At 37.0% G+C, this 24,343-nt stretch overlaps 1 protein-coding gene across 4 annotated transcripts in view; it reads right to left on the reverse strand.

The window, feature by feature from the left end:
* ELAVL2 (ELAV like RNA binding protein 2) overlaps nt 1-24,343 on the reverse strand; it is a 162,896-nt gene that overhangs the window by 53,685 nt on the left and 84,868 nt on the right. For all 4 annotated transcript variants that reach the window (XM_069090270.1, XM_069090261.1, XM_069090252.1 and 1 more), the window contains exon 2: nt 23,497-23,740. In XM_069090270.1, coding sequence (XP_068946371.1) covers nt 23,497-23,725 — 229 coding nt within the window. In that variant the 5' untranslated portion in view covers nt 23,726-23,740. The remainder of the gene's footprint in view (nt 1-23,496; nt 23,741-24,343) is intronic.

Here is a 24,343-nt window from a genome sequence, read left to right on the forward strand (position 1 = left end):
CAGATGTTTACTAGCTGTGTGACCCTGGGCAAGTCACTTAACCCCAACAGCCCCCTCCCCAAATAATTAATTAGGAAAGGGCAGCTAGATGATGCAATGGATAGAAGGACCAGCTCCGAAGTCAGGAGGACCTGAGTTCAAAAACAGCCTCAGATGTTTACTAGCTGTGTGACCCTGGGCAAGTCACTTAACCCCAACAGCCCCCTCCCCAAATAATTAATTAGGAAACAGAACAAAAAATGTCATCATGTATCTAAGTACTGTTCATCTCATGCAACACTATGTTACTAGTAGACTAAATAAGGCAGTCTTATGAGTTAAACTTCACAATTATGAGAGCTGACTCTCTATTGATATATAATGTGTGTATCTAGCATGCATATCCTATATGACATATAAACTACATATAAGATAGATGATAAAGATATATCCCTATTAACTAAGAACTTTGAATATTTGGACAATATTAGTCCCATCAGCACTGTTATATAACATTCAGGGAACAATTTTCTTTAAAAAACAAAAAACCATCTAAAACCTTTATAGACTGTGTAAAAGACATTTTGTTAGTACTCAACTGTTCTTCAGTATTTCACCACAGTGAGTTTATTCTATTATTCTCTTCAGAAATTAATTGCTTATAATTATTCAGTAGCCCACTTCCATTAGCATATACTTATCTTTTTAAACTTGAAACACCAAATAAAATGAGCATTTCCATACACATTATAAATTTGGAGAGCACTGTATATAAAATGGAGAGTCTCTGTAATATTGATCTTCTTTGTTACAAAATTAAAATATTTTAGACCAACAGTTCTCCCAGAACATACCTTCTTAAGGATAAAATTAAATTGGTAGGGATTCCAAGGGAGGCCATCACTTAAAATGAATTACCCTGACCAGTTTAAATCATCTGTCAGATAGCCATATTTTAGGTCCCTCTGGGATACCTTTCTACTTATCACTTCAACTATCAATCTTTGCCCCTAACAAAATCTTTAAATTTTTCCCTAACGGTATAAATTTCTTTTTCATCACTCAGTACCCTATAAAAGTACTGAAGCTGGAAAAAAAATGTAAGAAGAAAACATTCTAATAAAGAAACAGTGATAGGTGGTTACTTACATAATTCAAGTTTAATAGTTCTAAAATGGGATTTCTTAATGGAAGATCCTTAAAAAATTAAAATTTTACTCTTATATTGCATTTTAGAACTGACCAGTATATCCACATACATTACATATCCTCACCATTACCATGTGAGATAATATCAGAAGCACTCCCATTTTGTAGGTGAGAAAGTTGATTCTCAGAAATATTTAAGTGGCTGGGTTGTCCATGGTCACATGGATATGAGGTGGATGTCTGAGAATTTGAACTCAGGTGCTTCAATTCAATTTAATAGTCTTTACACTCTACTATGATTCCTCCTTTGTTTGGTGAGTAAAATATCTAAAAATGGTTTTATTAAAAGGCATATTAGGTGTCACATCAACCAAGACAAATCCTAGTTCTTTTCCCCAAAACAATCATAAAAGCATGAAATGTGAATCCTTTAAGCTTACAGAAGTATCTTAATATTCTTATTCTGTAGTTACATTTCTATATAACATGATTAGAATAACTGAGAATTAAAGAATTTTCATTATGAAGAATTAAATTTGATCTTCAAAGACAGAGCATGGGACTGCTGCTGCTAAGATCTAGCATTTAATGTGGCTATACAGAATGCTGACATTTATATTATTCCAGTAGAATTAAGACATTAGTTTTTTCATGTATATCTGGATTTTAACTAAAAGCTTAAAAAGTCTGGACAAATAAAATGACAGCTACTCACTGACATATCTGTACTTCTAAAGATAAATGAACGTATCAGTAGCTTATACCCAGTGGAATCTCCATATACCAGAGGACTCTGGAATCTTCTGAATCCAGAGGTAAGATGCTCATGCAGGCCTGAATTACTGTAAAATATAGTGTAAGTACATCTGCGGACCATATTATTTCTTCTACCATATTTTCCTAGTCACTCAAAAATCAAGGAATAAAAGACAGTTAAGATACACATTCCAAAGGAAAATGCAACATTTCTGATGTGACATTCCAGAGGAAAATTTTCCAATAAGATAAATGTCTAATAGAAGTACAAAAGATTTTTGATACAGAGATCTGAAGGACTAAGTAGCCCTACAGCTAGGATCTGGCCTTCTTAAACTTTTTGCATTTGTAAAGAGACATTCACTTTAGCAGCATTCTTCCTGGTGGTGTGGGCCCCGAGGGCTTGTGCAGTGCAAAGCTGGCATGTTTTGTATTCAGAACCAAGGCTGCAGAGAAGTTGCTAGATGCAGCACCTGCAAGGGCTTCCAGAAAACACCTCAGATTCATTTTGTTTGATTTTTACTTAATTTTTAGCTGTTGAGCATTCAGAAATCTTTTACTATTTACCAAATATTTTGAGACCCCACATTGGGTCTCTACCCACAGTATAAGAAGCACTGGTCTAGGGAGCAGCTTGGTGGTGCAGTGAATAGAGCACTGGCCCTGGGGTCAGGAGGACCTGAGTTCAAATCTGACCACACACACCTGACACACTAGCCGTGTGACCTTGGGCAAGTCGCTTAACCCCAAATGCCTTGCCTTCCCCCTCAAAAAAAAAAAAAGAAGAAGCAGCACGGCTCTCGATGTATAAATCTGGAAGGACCATCAACCAGACACTTTCCGTTTACTTTGTACAGCTTTGCCATCTGTAGATTTCTTGGGCTATAAACGGTCAAAACCTTGATCATTTGAACACAAAAAACACAAAGGCAAAGTTACAATAATCAGATTTCTATCAATGGGGGTGAATGAACTCTGAAGAAACCTGGATGGACCCTTCGGACCTAGCTGAGTATTTTCCTGGATAAGGAATACCACTTGACAGACCAAATTATAGCTACATAAACAGATTTATCATTTAACTTTTTAAAGTCCTCTGATATTAGATATAAACAAATTCTACAAAACAAATGTAAAATACCACCCCATTATGTTAATTCTAGCATAAATACAAAAGCATTTATTCCAGAGAGTCCTATAAATTATCCTGCAAAGAAATTTATCTCTTAAAAACAAAAAGGGTCTAGAAGTAAATCTAGTTCAAAGAATCTTATATTTAATGTTAAACTATTTGAGAAAAATAGTAGCTTTTACAGAAGCTTATGGACATTATTTGAATGTATTTTTTGGCAGGGCGGGAGGGAGAATGTAAGAGAAAGGAATGACCCTTGACTCTTATTTAAAGCAGAAGATAATCAAATAGTTCAAATAATACTTTCAACATGGGGTATGAGAGCCGTCAAAATAGGTTTTACAGAAGTGGAGAAGCTCAATATGGCAGTGCAGCATATCAGAATCTGGATCATAATCAGGCAAAAGAACTCAGGAGACAGTCCCTTTTAAAAGAATCACATTACTATAATGGCCTTTCTATTATAAATATAATGCAATATATATTTATGATATAGTATTGCTTGCCTTCTCAATGGAAGGGAAAGGGCATGAGGAAGGAAGAGAAGCTGGAACATAAAATTTTTTTAAAGACAAATGATAAAAAAAATCCACCACAGTACTAGTCATTAGTGGCTTTTAAAATCCAGAGGAACGCACTGGCATCTATTAAGGTAAATGAAAGGCTCCTGTGACTTCTAATCCTTTGCACTTCTTTTAGCCTGTTTACACACAACTTTAAAAGCTCCTTTTGAAACTCTTGGCTGTGTGTCAAAGATGAGACAAATTCCCAACACTAAGTTCAAGATAAGCAAGGCATTGGACCTTCACCAGAGTTGACATATAAGGTAAAATCTATACTGAGAAGCCTGACCTATAAAATTTAAGGCAGGTCAAAGACTGGAAAAGAACATAACACTAAATAAACAAGAGTGACTATATTTAGTAATATAAAAATTCCAATCAGAAGGTATAATGATGGGAAGAAAGTGTATTCTAAAAGCTAAAAATAAGACCTGAAATACAACCTACATGCATTTAACAGGAAATTATTTTTAGTAAGTGAAAATTCATTACTTAATGTATTAGTGGGACCTTATCCTATTTACAAAATGAAATCCACAAAAAGAGACATTTATATAGCATTTTGAAGTTTGCCAAGCACTAATAAATTTAATTTGTGCCTCATAATCATCCCACGTAGTAGGAATTTGTGGTAGTGTTTTCTTCTTACAAATGAGAAAATAGGGTCAGGGATGTAAATTGCCTAAGTCACAGAGTTTCGAGCATCAAGAGGGTGGATCGGAACTCACCTCTTCTTGATTTCAAGTATTTTAGTCGTTAGAACCCTTTATCTCATAATTTTTGACCACTGAATGGAAAAATGTATTACGTGTGTACAGTACTTAGATCAAGAAAATATGAATAGGGCCCATAATACATCATCCTTTCCACATCCCACATAAAGTCTTTGAAAATTTCTAAAAAATATTCACCAATAATAGTAAGGTGGTGTGATAGTAATGGAATATAAAGATTCCCCTGTATTGGCTTGGTTTTTCAAACTGATTGTGTTAAAACCCAGAGCTTGTTAATCCCACCTGTGGGATGGACTTGTTGATGTGAAAAGAGTCCTGAACTGGGAGGAGCTGGTGACGTAGATTTGGAGAGACACAAGAGAGAGGCAGAGGAACTTTTTGGAAGCAGCACCCTTGTGGAGGCAGAGAGAGACTGAGAGGATTGCTGAGGGCTACTTTGAATTGCCCTGGACTTTTGAGACCTGCCCCCAGAGCTGCCAAGGACTGAGGAGACATGGCTGTTTTGCTGGTACTTTGTCTGTCTGTTTTGATGTTGTTTTGCCAGATTTGTCTACTGGTGAAAGACAGTCCTGTTGAAGAAGTCCTGGAACCTGGCTGTTGGCTAAGAGCTCCTGAGACTGTCCTGCAGACAGAGAGTGAATACATCCACTGGTGAAGGACAGTGCTGTTGTTGCAGGGGTCTGGGAACCTTTCTGTTGGTTCAGAAGCCCTGAAGAAGGATTTTCTTGTTGTATGTTTACAGAAATCCTGGGAGAGGGTTTTGCTAATGTTTTCAGGGGTTCTAGGACTGTTCTACAGACAGAGGATGAATTAATGAAGGGACTGGCAATGTATCTTGTGGCCTTGCTAAGCCTTGTCTCCCCAGGAACTAAGATTGCTGAGAACCTGCCTCTTGTCAAGATGAAGAAAAGACCTCCATTTGTGTATTAAGTGCTGTGCTTAAACTTGATGTAACTCTGGGGTAGATTCAATTGTGATCCAGGGGTGGGGAACTTTTGACCTTTTTGTGTTCTATGATTGAACAAATGAATGTACTTTACTTAGATTGGAAACTAATCTCCATTTGAGAAGAGGGGCTTTGTGGTGGACTAAATGAAGGTACAGCCTAGGGGTGGAGGAGTAGTATTTAGAACAGGGACTTTGTAATTGATTGAATGAATGGAAGGTCCTGGGATGGGGTTGTATTTGGAGATTATTTAATCACACTTAGTAAATGCTGTATTTTGAATGATGTCATATTTTGATCTTCTCTGTTCTTACTTTGTCACTTAATAAAATGGAGAGCACCGATGCTGGTATTCTGAACCTTGGGAAGTTGCCTTTGCTTGGCATTACATTATAGGTGGTTAGCATTCAGAAACAGATTTCAATATAATTAGCCTTCGTTTGGAAATATCTTCATCTTTACAGAAGTCTAGTAATAAAATCCAAGCAATTTATATCACAGGGATGTCAACCTTTAGGATATGAGCTAATACAGATAAATGGAAACAAACTCAAGACAGTTTACTGAGACAAAACCTCAAAAAATAAAAACAATTTGTAATTTGGAACTTTTGTGGAAGATCGACTTGAAGATGTGTTGAGAATGTTTGGACAGTTGCTACCTGCCACTGCTAGAAGAAATAATCATGAGACCTCTAATACAGAGAAGTATCGAAACATAAAACTTTAGGCCTTTTTAAAAAGTCTCTAGAAATAATTATTTTAGGATATTTTCTTTAAAAAAAAAAAGCCAATTTAGTTCACTCTGAAAAACAGTCATGCACTATGGGGCTATTATTACTATGGGCAGCTAGGTGGCACAGTGGATAGAGTGGGCCTGAAGACTCGTCTGTCCTGATTTCAAATCTAGTTATGTGGCCCTAAGCAAGCCACTAAACCCTATTTGCTTCAGTTCCTCATCCTAAAACAAGCTGGAGAAGGAAACGGTAAACCACTCCAGTATCTTTGCCAAGAAAATCCTCCATATGGCGTCATAAAGAGTCAGACATGACTGAAATAACTACACAAAACTCTTATGGCTCCCCATTATATTTCCACCCCAATGAAACACTAAAGTATTAGGTGGGAGGGCCCAGAAGGAACACTTCTTCCCTACCCAATGTGGCCCCTATGTTCTAACCCTTGGCAATAGGCTCAGAGGAGCAGGGCTATTGGGAAGTCCATCCCTCCAATCTTCTTATCTTACCCATCCTTTTCTCTTGCCCATGGGGACCCACACACCCTCCTCTCTCTGCCCTCACTCCCAATTCCCAAAGGTTTTTGGCTACGATTCTTCAACTTTACCCCAAGCATACATGCTTTTTCATAACATTGGATGTGCAGAGATTCATCAAAGAGAGTATTTCCAGTCGGATGGAGGTCCACTGGGCCCTACCAGTATACACACACATAAAATTGTATATCATATATATATATATACATATATACATACATATATATACCAAATGTATAGCAATATACATAGCTCATAATAGCTTAATAAATGCCTTTTCATTCTTTTAAAGAATAAACAAGTCTATCACATCAACTTTTTTTTGGGGGGGGGAGGAAGGTAGGGCAGTTGGGATTAAGTGACTTGCCCAAGGTCACACAGCTAGATTTTTGGTCTGTGTATTAAGTGTCTGAGGCTTGATTTGAATTCAGGTCCTCCTGACTCCAGGGCCAGCACTCTATTCACTGCACCACCTAGCGACCCCCACATCAACTTCTAAGGGTCTTATATTGCCCTTCCACTTTTTTTCTCTTCTTACCTCCCAAGAATGCATTGTTAAATGACCATCTTCCTTCCAGTCAATTCTGCTTCTGGTCAAGTTCTTAGTTACAGAATCTTCCCAGAAATTGAGAAATTTAACTAAGATCGAGAGAAAATCTATCAGTTTGCTCTGAGAAAAGATCTATAATGTTAGTTAATAATAACTAGTAGAACAGTCTGTGCTTCATAGGTTAAAGAGGAAGCTGCCTTGAAATGGTGACCTGATTTAGGTTCGGATAACATCTTACTTTAGAATTTGGTAAATTATAACATCTCTAGATCAGCAACTAAGACACAGTCATTTACTATAAATGACTGATAGAGAATTGAAAAATAAAAAAATCTCAAGTTGAACATTTCATGTTAGACTTCAGTTTCAAGCAATTCAAGCATACAGGCAAAAACTGATCACTTATGTTCTTCTCCCGTCACCTCTGACTTATGACCCCATTTGGGGTTTTCCTGACAGACACTGGAGAAGTTCGCCATTTCCTTCTCCAGCTCATTTTACAGAGGAGGAAACTGAGGCAAACGTGGTTAAATAACATGCCTATGCTCATATAGCCAAGTGTCTGAGGCCACATCTAAACTCATATCTTCCTGACTCCATGCCTGGCACTCATCTGCTGTGCCACCTAGTTGCCCTAATTTAGAAGACTTTACATTTTCAAAATGCCATGTAGTTGTTAATCCCCTCTCTCTAACTTTCTCCAGAAATCAGAGTTAATTATTTAGTGACAACAATTACTAGGCAGATCGTTAATTGTATTTAAACAATGATTTTTCAAAGTTAAAGGCAAAAGAGTAACACTGAACAGCAAGAAATACTGAGTCATAGTATCATCCCTAGGAGATCAAGTCAGGTAAAATACTCACATATTTAAAAAAAAAAGTTTTTAAACTCCTGTGTTGGACTATTATGCTTCTAAATACCTAAAGGCTTTGGAGAGGAAATAACTCGAATAGGTAATATAAATGTCCATGACTATCCAATGAAACACACATAAACTTGGCTTTTTCACTGCCAACCATCTTGCTTCTAAAAAATACAAGTCAGAAATCTGTCTGCATATTAGCTCTGGCACTAGCACCAGAAATTAAAATGAAGAGCATATCAAATCTAAAGAGTGATATTCCACATTATAAAGAATCTGTGATTCCTATGGATTCTTTTTCCCCACACAGATCATGACCCTTCCATGAGCTAGTAGGTAATCTTTGAGTACAGCTAAAATATTAATTTCCTTTGGTCAAACTCATGGATGTACCTTACTGAACCTAGCTAGGAAGGTCCTTGCACAGCAGACATTACAGGAACATACTCCAGTGATAGTTAGTCACAATCATGCTTTTCCTTTCCATTTTAGGCAGCAGAAATAAAGTCAAATAGAACTTCAAGAGGTTCCAAATTTTTTTGAAAAGCAAATTAAATTGCTTATATTTGGAATTAAACCTTTCTAAAGAACCGTTACAAAAGGCGAGGAAGAAAGTTTTCAAAGGAACAATAGTTATTCTGGGTTCCAGGAAGCAGAGAACAAGAGACATCGCAAAACCTTTTAAAACTGCAACAGAAAGACTGCGGTTAGATGGTGGAAGAAGTTCCTCATGGTTAGGATAGTCATCCTGCTGGGGTGATGAAGAAATACTAAGTAAGATACGCAGTAAAACAGGAAAAGAAGAGAAGAGAATCAATTGTTTTGAGAGCAGGTACAGGACTTGCATATTTCTCGGAGCCCAACTGCCAACTCTCCAAGGATTGCTGCCACCTTGCAAGTCTTGTTCCAGATTTCCTTAAATATGAATCCAGACCTTATCCTACCCTGGTGAACCAGTTTCACCTCTTTGGCGGGCTGCTATTAACTATCCACCTGAAAATTCCACTAAACAAAACACCCCTTTCCCCAAACATTAACATGAAAGGCCATGTTATACTAAAAGCGTGCTGACTATACCCATAACACAGAGCTCATTTTCTTTCTCTAAAATCTTTCATGAAGCACATCTATGAGCTATGAGAAATTAACTGATGGCAACTCAACTATACCAAAGATAATCATTTCTCATGTTTCGTAAAATATGATACGTAGGGCTAGGCAGGACTAAAAGGAAGGAGATATTGCCCCCATTATAAACATATCAATTTAGGACAGAAAGAGGTTACCGTATTTTCTTGACTGGAGTTTTTGAAAATTTTCAATTATAAATGTGATTTCATCATTTTAGGAAACTCCCAGTGTGGAGACTTCCTCCATCAATACAGACTGACATCTGCTCAAGCATTTATAATCTCAAAGAATTTATATTACTGTACATCCGAAGAATGACATTATGCTTACTAAGAGTTTTGCACTGTCATAGGAAAATTTATTTTCAAGCAGTTTTTTGGATACATAGAAGATAACTTGACTATCTTTGTACCTGTTCCAAAGTAAGAATTACATATTTCCCCTTTCATTTTTTTGAAAGCAAAATATTTGGGGGAGGGAGTTAAAGTCCTGTAATTCTTAGTATTTGAGGATTTCCTTTGCTTTATGTGATTATATTTCAAATAGCTCACATTTATTCAGTGCTCCGAAGGCACTTTTCTCTTTGTGTGGCAGCCTCACAAACTAGTATTATGGTTATTTTTGCACAGGAAATGAAAATTTCTACAGTTATAGGTCAAATTCCAAGTCAAGACAAAGTAACAGATGCGGACAGAACCCCTAGCTGTATACTTGAGTTTCACCTAGGAACACCTATTCTATTTCTATACTTCTGATATTCTATTATGATGTTATTTTGTTTCCTGACAGGTTGGAGAAGGCTATATACAAACACTTGAGAGTTTGAGGAAAACAAATTGGAAAAGAATCAAACTAAAGTATAAATGGCCTCTGAGCCTTGCAGCAAACCAGGGAAGGGGGACAAGCGTTTATTAAGTACCTCCTCTATACCACTCTCCATGCTAAGCACTGAAACATCTTATTTGATTCTTACAACTCCCGAAGATACGTGGGATTATTATCCTCATTCTACAGTTGGGAAAACGGAGACAGACGAGTTTAAAATCATTTGTTGTTAGCTAGTTAAGTTGTCAAGGGCCAAATCTGAAGTCAAGACCCAGTGCTGCATCCCCAGAGTCTATCTATATCTATTACACACACACAGTCAAACTTCCCTGGACTTAAGTTTTCTAACCTGTACAGTGAGGAGATGGAACCAGACGGCCACTGAGGTCCCTTTGGGCTATGCTTCTATGGGTCACTACCTAGTAATAACTGACATTTATACATTGCTTTAAAGTTTGGGAAGCGTTTTAGGTTTAGCCCCTTGATTTGGATACTACAGGTATTATCCCCATTTTATGGATGATGAAACTGAGGCTGACTCATCCAAGGTTATACAGCTAATAAGTGTCAGAAGCAGGATTTGAACCAGGTCTTAATGACCTGACTCCAAGTTCAGAACTCTACCTACCATTTTATGCTGCCTCCTCTCTCACCCAACTAGTTAGGTCAAAAGTTAAGAACCACTGAACCCTGAGCCAGAATTTTAGAAGATTCTTCTAAGTAAGCCCTCTTTATAACTAGCTTTTGACTGCACAAGAGGGTTGAAAATGGGAAGTATACTCCTTATAATAAAACCAGGTGACATTTCATCATTTAATTTCATTTTTTTCACATAATTTCATTCATAATTCATTCATTTATGGCAGGTAAGTTCTGGAAGGACTAAGGTACGTCAGGTGAATTAATGACCCCTTGCAGAAGAATGCCAATAGGAAGTTCCCAATTATCATCATGATATGTATGTCTTAATGCTCATTTAATAATACCAAACATACACTCGGACTTCAGTTCTCTCCACTTTTATCTACTCATCTAGTCTTGATCTTCTGTCCACACCTTTAGGGAAAGGGAATTCCCATATATTGGCCTTTTTTGTTGTGAAATATTGCTCAGGCTTCCTTGTTCTTCATCAATCATCCATTTCTGTAAAATGACACCAAGTGAACAGCCTGACGACACATATGCAGCAAAGATTTAATTTTTAGATGGCCCAATTTGAGAAACAGACTCAGAGAATCCGTTAAATATAAGAACATGAACTATTCATGGAGGACAAATTTACTTCTACAAAATAAAATGGAGCCACAAGTACCCCTTTCCCTAGCACCTGAGGAGGCAGTTGTTATTTATTTTGCCCCTCCACAAAGTAGTTATCACCTCTAGATCCATTAAAGACTAAATAAACAGACACCCAAAACAATCAAATGTTAAATTGATAAGTGACAAAGAAGAATCATTAGAGAATAAGAACATAGGCTTAAAAAAAATTCAGTAGCATAAAACTGATAAAGCCTGATTTGATTTGTATCAGCAGCTGTATATACCTGCCAAATAGCTCCCTTTCTCTCTGAAACATTTTCTCAACTCCATTCCTTCCTTCTGTTGCTACTAAATCTGAAATTTTAGCATCCAAGCAAAAGATACAGGAACATCATATAGTCTCCAAACCCCAAAAGTTGAGGTTTGAATCCACCATAAATGGTCACATAACCCTCCTACCGTAACCTGTTAGAATTCCAAGAACATATTTCCCAGTTCTGAGTTCACTTACAATTTGTAAGCTCCTCCTTCAGATCGTAAGCTTCTTGAAGTCAGGTACTGTCTTTTGCATCTTATCTCTCCCCAGTGTTTAGATAGTACATGGTACATAGTATATGCTTAAATGTTTATTGATTGATAGTATCTCAGATAAACCAAATTCATTTGGGTATGATAGTTAAATCATTCTCCCCTAGACAAATGATTTCCCTCATTAATGAAACTCCCAGTAAATATTCCTCGAACTTGTTATAGTTAAGTTCTAACAATTAGTTATGCCAGGAGACACAAAATACCAAAGATATTGGTATTTATTTTATAAATATAAAGATATTGGTATAATTTGAATATAGGCATTACTAAATGATGATGTACATGAAGTAAAAACCTCATGAGTAAAGTTTTTCTATAACACCATAATTTTGCATTTTCAAAAAAATCAAAATAAACAATTTTAAAACTATGATTTAAAATATTAACAAGCTGATGTTCTACAAAATAGTTACCAGATGCTGACTTAAGGGCACATTTGCAGCCTAAGACACCTTGGAATGCCCCTATCTATATTCTTTTGTCTTTTAAAATAAATTTTTACTGATATAACCAACTATCTTTCACTATTAGCCTTATTACAAATAGCTATTTTAAAGAATCTTAGTTAAGAAGGGTACCCGGCACAATTCTTACCTGAAGCATGAATTACCTTTTTAAGCATTCCTAAGTAGTTACACCTCTATCAGAAAATCTCATGAGGCAATATATTCCATTTTTGCATAGCTCTAATTATTGTCTTTGTTGAGCTACAATATGCCTCTTTGCAGCCTTGACCAAATGCATCATGGGCTCTAAGACCTAAAAACTCGTAATAATCTTTCTTTGTCCTTACTTACATGTCCCCTTATCATTTTCTTTCTTTTTCCTGCCATTTTCACATTTAAAAAAAAATCTTAGCTCAGCCTTGCCGGTCACTTTAGATTCCAATTTCCCTTTCTTACTTACCATATTCATTCATGATTATATTTTTTAGAAAATCCCTCATCTTTTGGGGTTATCTTTTGTGTTAAACTCTTGAGCTACAGAATCATACCTCTCTTTCCTCTGAATTTTGTGAAATCAGCTTTATCGAATTTGGGTTATACATCTAAACTATGTCAAGAATTGTGAAATGTGGGATGATATAATCATTTTCTCCTGATTCTTATTCCTTATATATACTTCACCAAAGAATTCCTCCTTTTGGACACAATTTCAAGAATTTATTAAATATTCTGCTTTTAGCAGAATTGATAACAAATAAATTGAAGTCTCATTTCATTAATACATTTTGTTTTGTACTGGCGTTGAGGTATGCATCAAGAACTCCCTATCTGCTTCCTTCACTTGACCATATATTCTGTTGCATACTCACACAGTGAAGTTACTTCTGTTTTTAAATGTCCTTTGACCTTTACCCAAATACTCCTTCCTCATCATAATTCCTTCCTTAAGTTCATAAATTAATGAATAATGAATGATAAACTATTTATTAAGTACTACTTATATGTGCCAGTAATTGCTTTCAGATTTAAATACAATCAAGCAAGACTCTCCCCATCCTCAAGCCTTACATTCTAAATGGTGCAAGTTAACACCCGAGAAAAGTTAAGTGGAAGAGGATATGAAGTAAGGTTCTGCATGGTAGCAAGGCTGGGAAAGTAAGTAGAGGCCTGGTCCCAGGCCAAAAGAGATAGAAGCTCACTTATCACAGCCCTATTGTCAGTCCCATGAGCAGAGTCAAAGGTTCCTTAGGTGGGAAGTAAGGGTGGCGGGAATGAAGGTTTGAAATAGTTTGAAAGAGCCGGAAGTGACAAGAGGCCTTGCTCTGGCCAAGATGATCTGAAAGCTCTCAAGATTTCCTTGCAGGTATCTTGACATATAGAACTATTCTTGTCTCTCCTATCAGATGAATTTCTTTGAAATAAGGTATACTCTTTCCTTTTCAAGTATGAGCTATGAGTGTAACCCTTAATCTAGGGTCCTAACTATTAATTCAATTTTTTAACTCAATTTTTTTTTTAAAGCAGCCTCCTCAAATCTGGCCTCAGACACAACACAAAAACTAGCTGTGTGACCTTGGGCAAGTGTCACGGTCAACACTTTGACTTGCCCTCCAAAAAGGAAAAAAAAGTAATAATAATAATAATAATAATAATAATAATAATAATAAAAAGCAGCTGCACTTTATTCTTTTTGCAAAATACTTTATATACATTAATCTATGTGAGCTTCACAAAATCCTTGGGATTTGTTACTACAGGCAGTATCTCCATTTTAAAGATGGGAAAACAGTCGCAGAGAGATCAGGCTAAAAACAACTAACAAATATTGGAATCAAGGGAGATCTTGGTTCGGCTCTCATCTCTAAATCCAGAGCAGTAGGATTTCTTTCTGCTCATTATACAATTGTGTCTCCAGATTGCCCTGCATCCCTGGGCCTTAGAAACATTTCTCCCCTAACCTACCTGTTCTTCCCACTTAAGGTGGGCCACATTAGATACTCAAACTACACTCTAAATCACTGGGTGCTCCCATGAATGAATACTAGGTTCCAAAGTAATGATGCTAGGACAGATAATAGTATGATCTAGGACAGGAAGGGACTACAGATCTTTTAGTCAAATTCCTTGGTCACAAGGGCTAGCATCAATCATGTTTTGAACACATGTCTTCTGAATCCAACTCCCATCCAACTGATGACTATCTTCACTGAGACAGGAGAACCCCTTCCCCTATGCCTACAGTCTACCTGATAGAGCCTGAACTAACAATTGCTCCCTAATAGGATAGCTCTTCTACCCTTTCTTTGGCTTTTATATGTGTATGTGTGTATACATGCATGGATGTATATATAAACCTATTTGTTTCAAGTCACACCTCTGACTTATACTATACAGCTGCAAAAAAAAGATGCCTACTTACATTACTAGACAGAGTTTCCTTGTCTAGGATTTCCTTATTAGCAATGAAATCCCAGGTCCAACTCTCAGCTCTATCCCATTTACACAGATTTCTACATATCCAGTGTAGCTATAAAAAAAAGGACAAATAAAAAGTAACTGTTTTTAACCTACCTACTGGACAGATTGGAAAAGATGACTTGGCAAAGTAGCAGAGAGCAAAGAGGGACGACACTACTTTGTAATTAGGGACAAGTACCTTTCCAGGATGCTCATGCAATGCTATAGCTATCATACTGGGTCAGACTTACTTCAGGGACATGAACAAAGAGCCTTCTGTATCTCAGCGAGATCAGAAGAGGGAATTTTACCAAGCCATCCAAAGTAATGCATCCATTGAAACTCCACGCTAAAGCACTTGTAGTACCATACCAAACCTGGGAGAGCTGCAAAGGGAAGGAAAAAACCTTTGGCTGAAAGACCTTTACAATCCTACTTAGGAGACAAACATAAAGGAAAAAAAATGAGGTCGCAACTTTTGGAAATGAAGAACCAAGTATTTCAAGATGTGGAATTAACACCACTCTTTCTCTTCCGCTTCTAGGAAGCGGTTACAAATATGGGCTGATATCAGTTTGTTTTTGGAATTAGGGTTTTTTTTTTTAAAGTTAACACGTGTGCCAACATAACATTCAATTGCTAAAAATCAGTGACCTTTTAAAAACTTTGAACTATAATCTAAGTAAGGCAGATTAAAGTGGGAATGAAAAAAAAATTAAGGGCTAAAATGTTTCATTAATATCCTCACTAAATTAATATGAAAATACTTGCAGGAAATTGCTGTACCTGGAAGATTGCTCAAGCTCTCTTTCCAATGCAGAAATATAATATAGAATTATCTAATACCAATGTGAATCATTCTGGTTAAAATATTTGATTTTTTAAAAGATTCTTAAAGATGAGGCCTTTATGTGAAATACCTGGGAAAAAAATTAGGCCAAAGAGTCTTTCAGTTTAGGTGGAACTTAGAAAGAATTATCTTTAAGACAATTTTGTTTCAGAAAAATAACCCATATCCTCCAGCATATAACATATTTCTCTATGGACAGAAGTGCAGTGTCTGTTTTATTATATCATTAAACATGCTAATCCCAGAAAGACATCACCTAAGCAAATGACAGTCCCTTTTAAAATGTTCAATAGCTTGTTATAGAAATGGAATGGAAATTTAGGATCTTCCCTGCCCCTAGGCCATTTGATAGACTTAAGCGCACCTGGAGCCTGTGTCCAGGAGATACTTTGTGATTGGGCAATGGGGTCGAGGGTTGTTACATTCTCTGAGCCAGGTGAAGGCTACGTAAACCCTGATATGAGGCTTTGTTTTGGGGCTCACTTTGTGAGAAGTGTTGTGTGATTTGACTAGACAAGACTCTGGGCAGCCGTTGAGAGCCCCAGGCTTTGAAAAACCCAGATGTTAATGCTTCCCTCTCTGGTAACTGTGATTAGATATGGATCTACTGGTTGGACTGTTGGAGGTCTGTCTGCTTGAAATGTTTCTCTGTCTTGTAACTTCTGCTTGTAACCTGTCTGTATACTCTGAATTGCGGGGTGCTGACTTTTCCCCCTTAACTAGGTAAGTGATATGTTTGATTGATTAGAGCAAAATTGTTAACCCATTTTGAGTTGCTTTCCTTTAGAAAAGAAGGTCTGTGTTGGCAGCCACCCTGAGGACGCTTGGGGTGCTTGCTGCTACAAATTGCATCACAAACAGGATCTGCAGACTAAAAGGAAAGTATAGGGGCTGGGATAATTGTTTGTTTCCCAGTTGTGGTAGCTGTGACTCTGTGGAGCCATGGAGCAGGAGAGAAGAATGGCCGGCATGCAGACTTTGCTGAGCTGAGAGCAGGAATGGTGAGCTGTCTGCATTGGGACCTGGGCACAAGCCAGGAGCGGCTGCCGCCTGAGGGAGGTAAAGGAACCCAGGAGTTCGGAATTCAGCCACAGGACAAGATAAGAACTGAGCAGCAAAGCAGGGGCACTGAATGTGTTTCCTGGCTGCACCCCAGTTTGGGACCCAGGGGGAGGATGGACTTGTGGCCTTGGACCCCCAAGGACCCCACCCTGTTGGTTTTATTGATTAAAGCAAGATTGTTAACCCATTTTGAGTTGCTTTCCTTTAGAAAAGCAGATCTAAGAACCTGTGTGGGCAGCCACCTGGGGATGCTGGGGTGCTTGCTGCTACATAGCTATAAAACGTATTCATGCAAAATTCTGGGTTATCATTATTTTAACACAAAACCACTCAGCTATTACTATACCTTATGAAACCTTACTCACATACCTCACTCCCTTAACTACTCCACCCCTACCAAAAATACCTAATCTTCAAAATAAATGAACTATTTTGAGTAAGGGTATAGGAATATACCATATTGCTCCTATAAAGAGATTAGCATCCCAGAGAGGTGAATAGGTGACTTGTGAAAACATACCCATACCTGCTATGTTTCAAGGATAAGCAAAATGATGGGCATTTACAATGCATTTTTAAAAACTTTTCTACGTGAAAAATAAGAGAAAGGAAAAAGTATTAAAAAAATGAGTTTTAATTGCAGAATGAAAGATTTAAGTTAGGTTTTATGGCCTACAATATTTTTCAGACTTTATATAACTATTATAGATTTTGTAGAATCAGAACTCTTAAGAAAGCTCAGAAATCCACCTAATCCAATTCTTATCTCTGCCCCCCGCCGTCTTTTTTTTTTTTTTGCAGAGGAAAGGAAGACCACTTAAGAGTTTAAGTGATGTGTCTAAGATTTCAAAAGCTAGAAGAACCATAAATATAACGCAATGATATAGTGAAGAATTTCTATCTCTAATGAGAGACTTTAATGACCTGAATCTTTACCTCATTGTATAAGATTGAAAGGACTCAATAAATCAAGTGGTTGAGGCTCCTTCTAATTCTAGGTTTCTCTTATTTTTGAAGTTATAATCAGTTTTAAACCAGAGCCAAAACTACCTAATGATGTAATAGCTCTGCAACTGAGTACAAGTAAATCAGACTACCAAGTCTTAAATGGGACAGAAGTCTCCAAAAGGATAGTGTGTACTTCCACTAAAATTTTTACTACTTTTCTACAAAAGTTTGTCAACCTCAGTCTTCAAACCACATGTAGAAATAAAGTCAGACCTAGAAGGAAATTTAGAGATCCTATATTCTAAAATCATCACTTTACAGATAGAGAAATGAAGTTTAGTGACTTGCCCAAGGTCACAGGCAAAGCAAAGAACAGAACCCATGCCTTCTGAATCAGTCCTGTTTTCTCATACCTACCTGATGTCTTAAATGGTTGACCCTTCTCCATTAACTATCTTAAATTTATCTGAATTTATCCTATTTATCATCTATTATATTTACTATTACAGTATCTATTTGTGGAATCCCCTAATAGAATGTAGTAAGCTCCTCAAGAGTAGGGATTGTTTGTTTCTTTGTATTTGTGTCCTAAATGCCTAGCAAAGTACCTGGCACATAGTAGGTGTTTAATGAATGCTTAACAGATTTCCTCTACATATGAAACTATATAACCACATGCATTAATTAGTGTGGTGGCTATGTGAATAAAGAGATAAGGCAGCATGTGATAGATGTTGGATAGAAATGGCAACATTTATCAAACTAGATTTGTAAGTTGAGAGTGAGGAATCAAGTATAACAAACCCGGGCAATTAGAAGAATGGTAGTACCTTCAACAGAAATTTAAAAGATGTAGGTTGGGGAGGAGATTAATGAGTCACGTTTTAAACATTTTGAGTTTGAGGTGCCTCTGGGCCATCCAGTTTGAAATGACCGATAAGCATCTGGCAATATGGGACTGAAACTCAGGGGAGTGCCAGGGACTAGATATATAGACCTTTGAACCATCTGCATAGTAATAATTAAACCCAGGAGAGCTGATGAAGTTATCAAAAGAACAAAGAGGGAAAAAGAGAAGGAAAGCCCAGGAGAAAGCCTTGGGGAACACTTGGGGAACACTCTTAAGTATGGAGTATGACATGGATGATGAGCCAACAAAGTAGACTGAGAATATGAATTACCATTTGCAAATATACTGATGCTGTGATTAAGATTCCTCTGAGCAAACTAAAATATTCAAGAGATTTCACCCTAAATAAAAACAAGTGTCAATTCTAAGAAGTGTGATAAATGATTAAGGTATTAACATTTTGGGAAAAAAATTACAGTACTTTGTCCTTTCATAACATCACAGGGAACTGAGGGCATCTGGGGTGAAAAATTCAATCTGTAACTTCCAAGTTAAAGGCTGATGTGCCCATTTATCCATCTGTGCTGGTGTATCTCAGTATTTACTTGGCTAGGATTACCACAAACCAAGATTAGGATTGGGAATAGAAAGGAGGGAGGGTAACTTTCTTCACATCTGTACATATGGAACATCAGGTTTCTCATGTATGATACGATTGCCCTGTCCCAACTCTTCGTTTTTGCTATGAAGTAAAGGGTATAGACTAGTCACTTGGAATGGTATGCCTTTTATGAATCATCCAGGGGCCAGAAAAGCAAATTAAATTTCTTAAATTCACAGGTATCAAAACCGCTGCCCAAAGGCTGGGGAACCAGTTTAAAATGTAATTGGGAAGTGTTTAACAAAACAAATAAAAATGTAATACAGCACAGATAATGTCAAACCATGGTTTTCCAAGTCAATCATATGTAGTCATGGGGATCCTTTCTATTTGAATTTGAAACCACTAAGAGTTTAAATCCATTTTAATGTCTAAACTGGGATGAATCCACCACCTGTGATTGCTGAGGCAGCTGAGGAATTTTTGGCACCAAAACAATGTAGGTCAAGAACAAAGTATGGATGGGGGAATTCAACTTCAAGACACAGTGTGTCTATTTCATCTTAAAGTCTAATTCAGTCTGGAGATAAAATCAGGATTAGCATAATGTGATTCAAAAGTTAAGGATTAATGTGGAAAAGGACCCAACCTTACTAAAGACTTTAGGCTTCTTTGGCTCTATTAATCTGTAAACCTGGTATTTGGTGCTTTTTAAGTTCAACTCTTTCAGGAAGGACATTGATAAACTGGAGAATATGCAAGAGGCCTGCTCAGAATAATAAAAACTTCCAGACAAGGACACAGAAGGATCTTTTGAAAGAATGAGGATATTCCGCTCATGAGAGGAAAAGTAGATTCAAGTAGAACATGATAGCTGGTCCTCAATTATTCTGCGGACTTTCAAGTGACTTTCTCTCTCTTTTTTTTATCGGGGTTAAGTAACTTGCTCAAGGTTACACGGCCAGGTGTTTCTGGGTGGGTGCTAAGTGTCTGAGCCCAGGATACAATCCCCAGGTCGTCCCAACACTGGAGCCGGTGCTCTTACTCGCTGAGCCACCTGGCCGCCCCTGAGGACTTTCAAGTGAAAAGAGAAATTAAAACAAATTAAATTTCCCCTGTTTGACCCCAGAGGGCAAAACCAGAAGCAATGGGAGAAGTTCCAGACATTGGTCCAAATATAAAGAACTAAAACTACCCAGAAATGGCATGGGACTGCCTCCAGAGCAAGTGAGGTGCCCTTCAACAAGGCTAAGACGGATGACCACATCCTCAATGAGAGGATTCTTACAGAAACATAGGGTGGGCTAGATGACCTGCAAATTCTGTCCAACTCTGATTCTTTTAGAAAGCACTTGGAGAATTAATGATTTTAAGTAAACCTGGCTTGAACATAGACAGCTGCCATGAAAAATCACAGGATAAAGCATAAACTTTGAAATTAGGGCCACACGTAAATCAAGTATCTACTGACTCCTCCTGGTAGCATTTCTTTCTGTTCTGGTGAACCTATTTGCCTCAGTTTCCTCATTTGGAAAATGGTAATAATAATAGCACCTACCTCCCAGACTTGCTGTGAGGATGAAGATAATAATTGTTAGGCTCCTGGCAGTGCCTAGCACACAATCAGTGCTATATAAATTAAATAAAAGCTATTATTATTACAGCTATTGTAAATATGAACATAACGACAGCTATGACCATTTTAGCTATTATTATTTTGGAGTAAATGATTATCTTGGAAACGTAGTAAACTCTGTTTTCCAAGCATGACAAGATAAATTTAATAATGAAACTACAAAGAATATGTTTAACATCTCGGATGATGAAGAATTATGATTAAAAGAACACCAAATAAAATATACAATATTAATAAAATGAAAAAGATGGGCAAGTCAGGTAAACTTCACAAATGGCAAAGAAGTCTCCCTTTTTGCCCCTCATACAAACTGGGGAAAAAAAAAAAGGCTGTCAAATCTTCAACTATGAATTGTCCCATGCTACAGGAAATCTCCTTTTGCATAAGAGTATTTTCCTAATTATTTCTACACAAATATTCAAAATTATGAACTAATATTCCTACCAATATCCCCAAATATTTCTAGCAACCCTATTTTTAGGTTTCAAGTTACTTATATCATTTCGTCCCCCACCCCCAAAAGATTCCAAGGCCAACTTACTTGTATGTACCTCAAAAAGGAAAACAAGATTAAAGGACAGGGCTAAAGAAAAAAAACTAAGAATAAATGCAAATGTTCAAAATGCCACAGTAGCAATTTACATCCCTATTTTGTAGTTCTCCCCCCCACTTCAAGAACATGGAACAAGGTCATGGATCTCTTAAAGTCTGAAAATTCTCCTCAGAGTCTGTAAGGTAGGTTTCTAGAAGAGGCAAAATTCCTAATTTGAGAACTACTAGCTGAAGGCAGACATATTTCGAATGCTACTGTTTAATAATTCATTTCATCTGGCATTATTATGTGTTTAAAGAATGTATGTACGTATATTCAGGTGTGTGTATATATGTGTGTATACAGTGTTTAATGTTACATATTTATATACGTGTGTATACACTCACATATCTTACTCAGGGCTCAAAGCACAAGTACTTCTAAAGCCAGTTTTTCAGGGCCTATATTAAAAAAAGTCAAATGGTTCTGATATACCAACTTGAAAAAGGATCTTGTAAAATAGGCACTGGGGCGGCTAGGTGGCACAGTAAATAGAGGACCAGCCCTGGAGTCAGGAGGATCTAAGTCCAAATCTGGCCTCAAACACTTAAGTAGCCGTGTGACCTTGGGCAAGTCACTTAACCCAAATTGCCCTCCAAAAAGCTAAATAAAATAGGCACTTCCCTATGCAGACTTCCTCTTCATCTTCCATTGTATGATAATGTACATTCTAGTAATGGGGAATATGTTCAATCCTTGGCATTCAGCTGATAATGCTATTAAAGCTAAAACTTTGAAAGCAACCTAAGACTACAGAATGAGAACCACGATGACTCTATTATTGTCATGTGTGTGCAAACTGGCAGGGAGAAGAGAGAGAGGGAGTCAGACATTTGAAACAGTTTTCTGCCTTTTTGTTTTAAAGCAAGATGTAATAACTTCAGATCTTCTATTTTCTCCATTCCAATTTTTCATTTTGATTTCCTTTCGCTTTGTCAGAGGTTGATAGGAAAAGCTGTTTTGGTGGAAATACCTTACTTCATTTTCTCTACCTTCTGAGCATCCAAAAGAGAAAAATAAGGGAAGTAAAAGAATTAACTCTGCATTTATTTGGAGTATGATGTAATTTCAAGACATTCCACAGCCTTGCCCTATTTCTCATTCCTATTTCTTACTGCCAACGTTTTGACTGCTTTACTTTTGTGTAATAACACTTTTGTATTATTAACACAAACACAGGAAGACAGACATGCAAAGAAAGGTAAAACATATTTTATCATAACTTTTTAATAGTTCAGGTAAAAGTTTTGAAGAGAATTTGAGATAACTGACTTAAGTAAATCTTGGGGATTTGGGGGCTTTTTGATGATTTCTTTCTTGTTGCCCCCCACACTTGGTTTTAACTCTTAATATTCCTGATCTTTATACCTTATACACATAACCAAAATCCCAAATAGAAATGGTAAGGAAGGACATATGGCTAATTTGGTTTTCCAGCTCTTTATTTAAACTAGAGGGAAAACAGAAGTTAATTTCTTGATGGTTTGCGAAATTCGACCCTCTTTTGCTGCCCTTTTTTCTCCACTATTTCCTCTTCCTAAATTAATAGGGTGAAAAAAAGTTAGACCCTCAGAGAGGCAAAAGGCTAGTACTACTATAGATGCCACAACAATCACAGGACCCAGAAATATAAAAGTGAAAAACACATGAAGAAAGGGATGCTACCTCAGTCGTGAAGTGGTATACATCTGCATCTGTTCCTGCTAAGTAATGTCTGAGGTGAGAGCATTCATGCAGCATTTTCCTAGAATTAAGTTGAGGTCTTTTTTTTAATGTCACAACTGAAGAGCTAACTACATGCAAATCAAATCAAATTAATATTTATCGTTCAGCTACTTTATACAAAAGCAGAATAAATGTCTCCATGTGCTTTAACCCATACATTAACAAAAATGCAATCAGAAACTTCAAGAACGGATTATTTTTTAAAAAGAGGGACAAAGCATGCATGCCCTCCCTTAAATGTTCATATTCCACTATAGGCATTCTGAAGCATAAATCCAACCTGGTTAAGTTCAAAAACAAAGTTTTAGTGATAGAGCGACTTTCTCCCTTTTTTAAGCACATTTTTTATCATTGATCTTAGAGGATATTAAGCCCCAGTGAATACACATTCGGCTCAACTTTGATCCTCTTCCAAGGAAAAGAGATAAATTGAACTCTGAATTTGATGCTATGGATACAGTCAGGAATGAAGAGACTAAGTAAGTTGTATAAAATTGTAGCATGATGTGATTTACAAGCAAGTTTAATGTCCACCTATGTCCTCCCACAGGGTGTAAGCCACATAACGTTACCTACCTGTGATTTTGTCTCTTACAAGCTTACAGGACTCTATCTCACCAATGCTCCCAAAGAGGCTCTTCAGCTCTTCCTGTGTCATGTTCTGAGGAAGGTAGTTGACTATTAAATTGGTCTTGCTGTCCTCTGTGTTCCCAGAGTCAACTGGTGATGAGCAGTTGTTGTTTATGGTGGTTGGACCATTCGCTGTGTTATTGCAAGTTGGCCCATTAGACAGCTGTGTTTCCATGGCAGCAATTACCTGCTAAAAAGAGAGAAAATAAGAAATGTCAGAATTCATATTTCACTATCTATTAAGAGAGATTCCAGCCAAGAATTTAAAGACATGTCACTAAACACAAGTTGTACTGTCAAAAATACAATAAAGCATGTACTCAACCACAACACCCACACTTTCCCATCAGCTATGGAAATATACTTTTAATATTACACATTACTTACAACATACACATGTGCATTGCTGTGCATGCATATCAGTACAGAACAAATTGCTAAATTAAACATTCTCTATCACATTCTGGATCTATTTGGATCCCCCTACTCACCTGGGACTTCCACGGACTTCAGGTTAAGTTTGTTATGCTTAAGCACACAGATTTGAACCCCATAGTATAAGGTGCTGCAAAAAAAAAACTTCCTAGCTTAAGGAGAATTGGAGAAACTCCTTAAGAATTTTAACTTTTAAACACTAAAATCTATAAGCTTAAAAATCAAAGTAGAAATAAATGCACATTTTTGTCAACATGTACTGTTTTGGTTACATATTGAAAAGTTTTTGATTTGACAGTATCCTGTAACTATCCTGCCTGGGATTTGAGAGGAAGAAAAACCATGAATGTCACATGTT

This window comes from Petaurus breviceps, unplaced genomic scaffold (genome assembly GCF_028583685.1).
Source record: "Petaurus breviceps papuanus isolate PSGF00001 unplaced genomic scaffold, PetGlider_PUasm1.0 125, whole genome shotgun sequence".
Classification (NCBI taxonomy): Eukaryota; Metazoa; Chordata; class Mammalia; order Diprotodontia; family Petauridae; genus Petaurus; species Petaurus breviceps.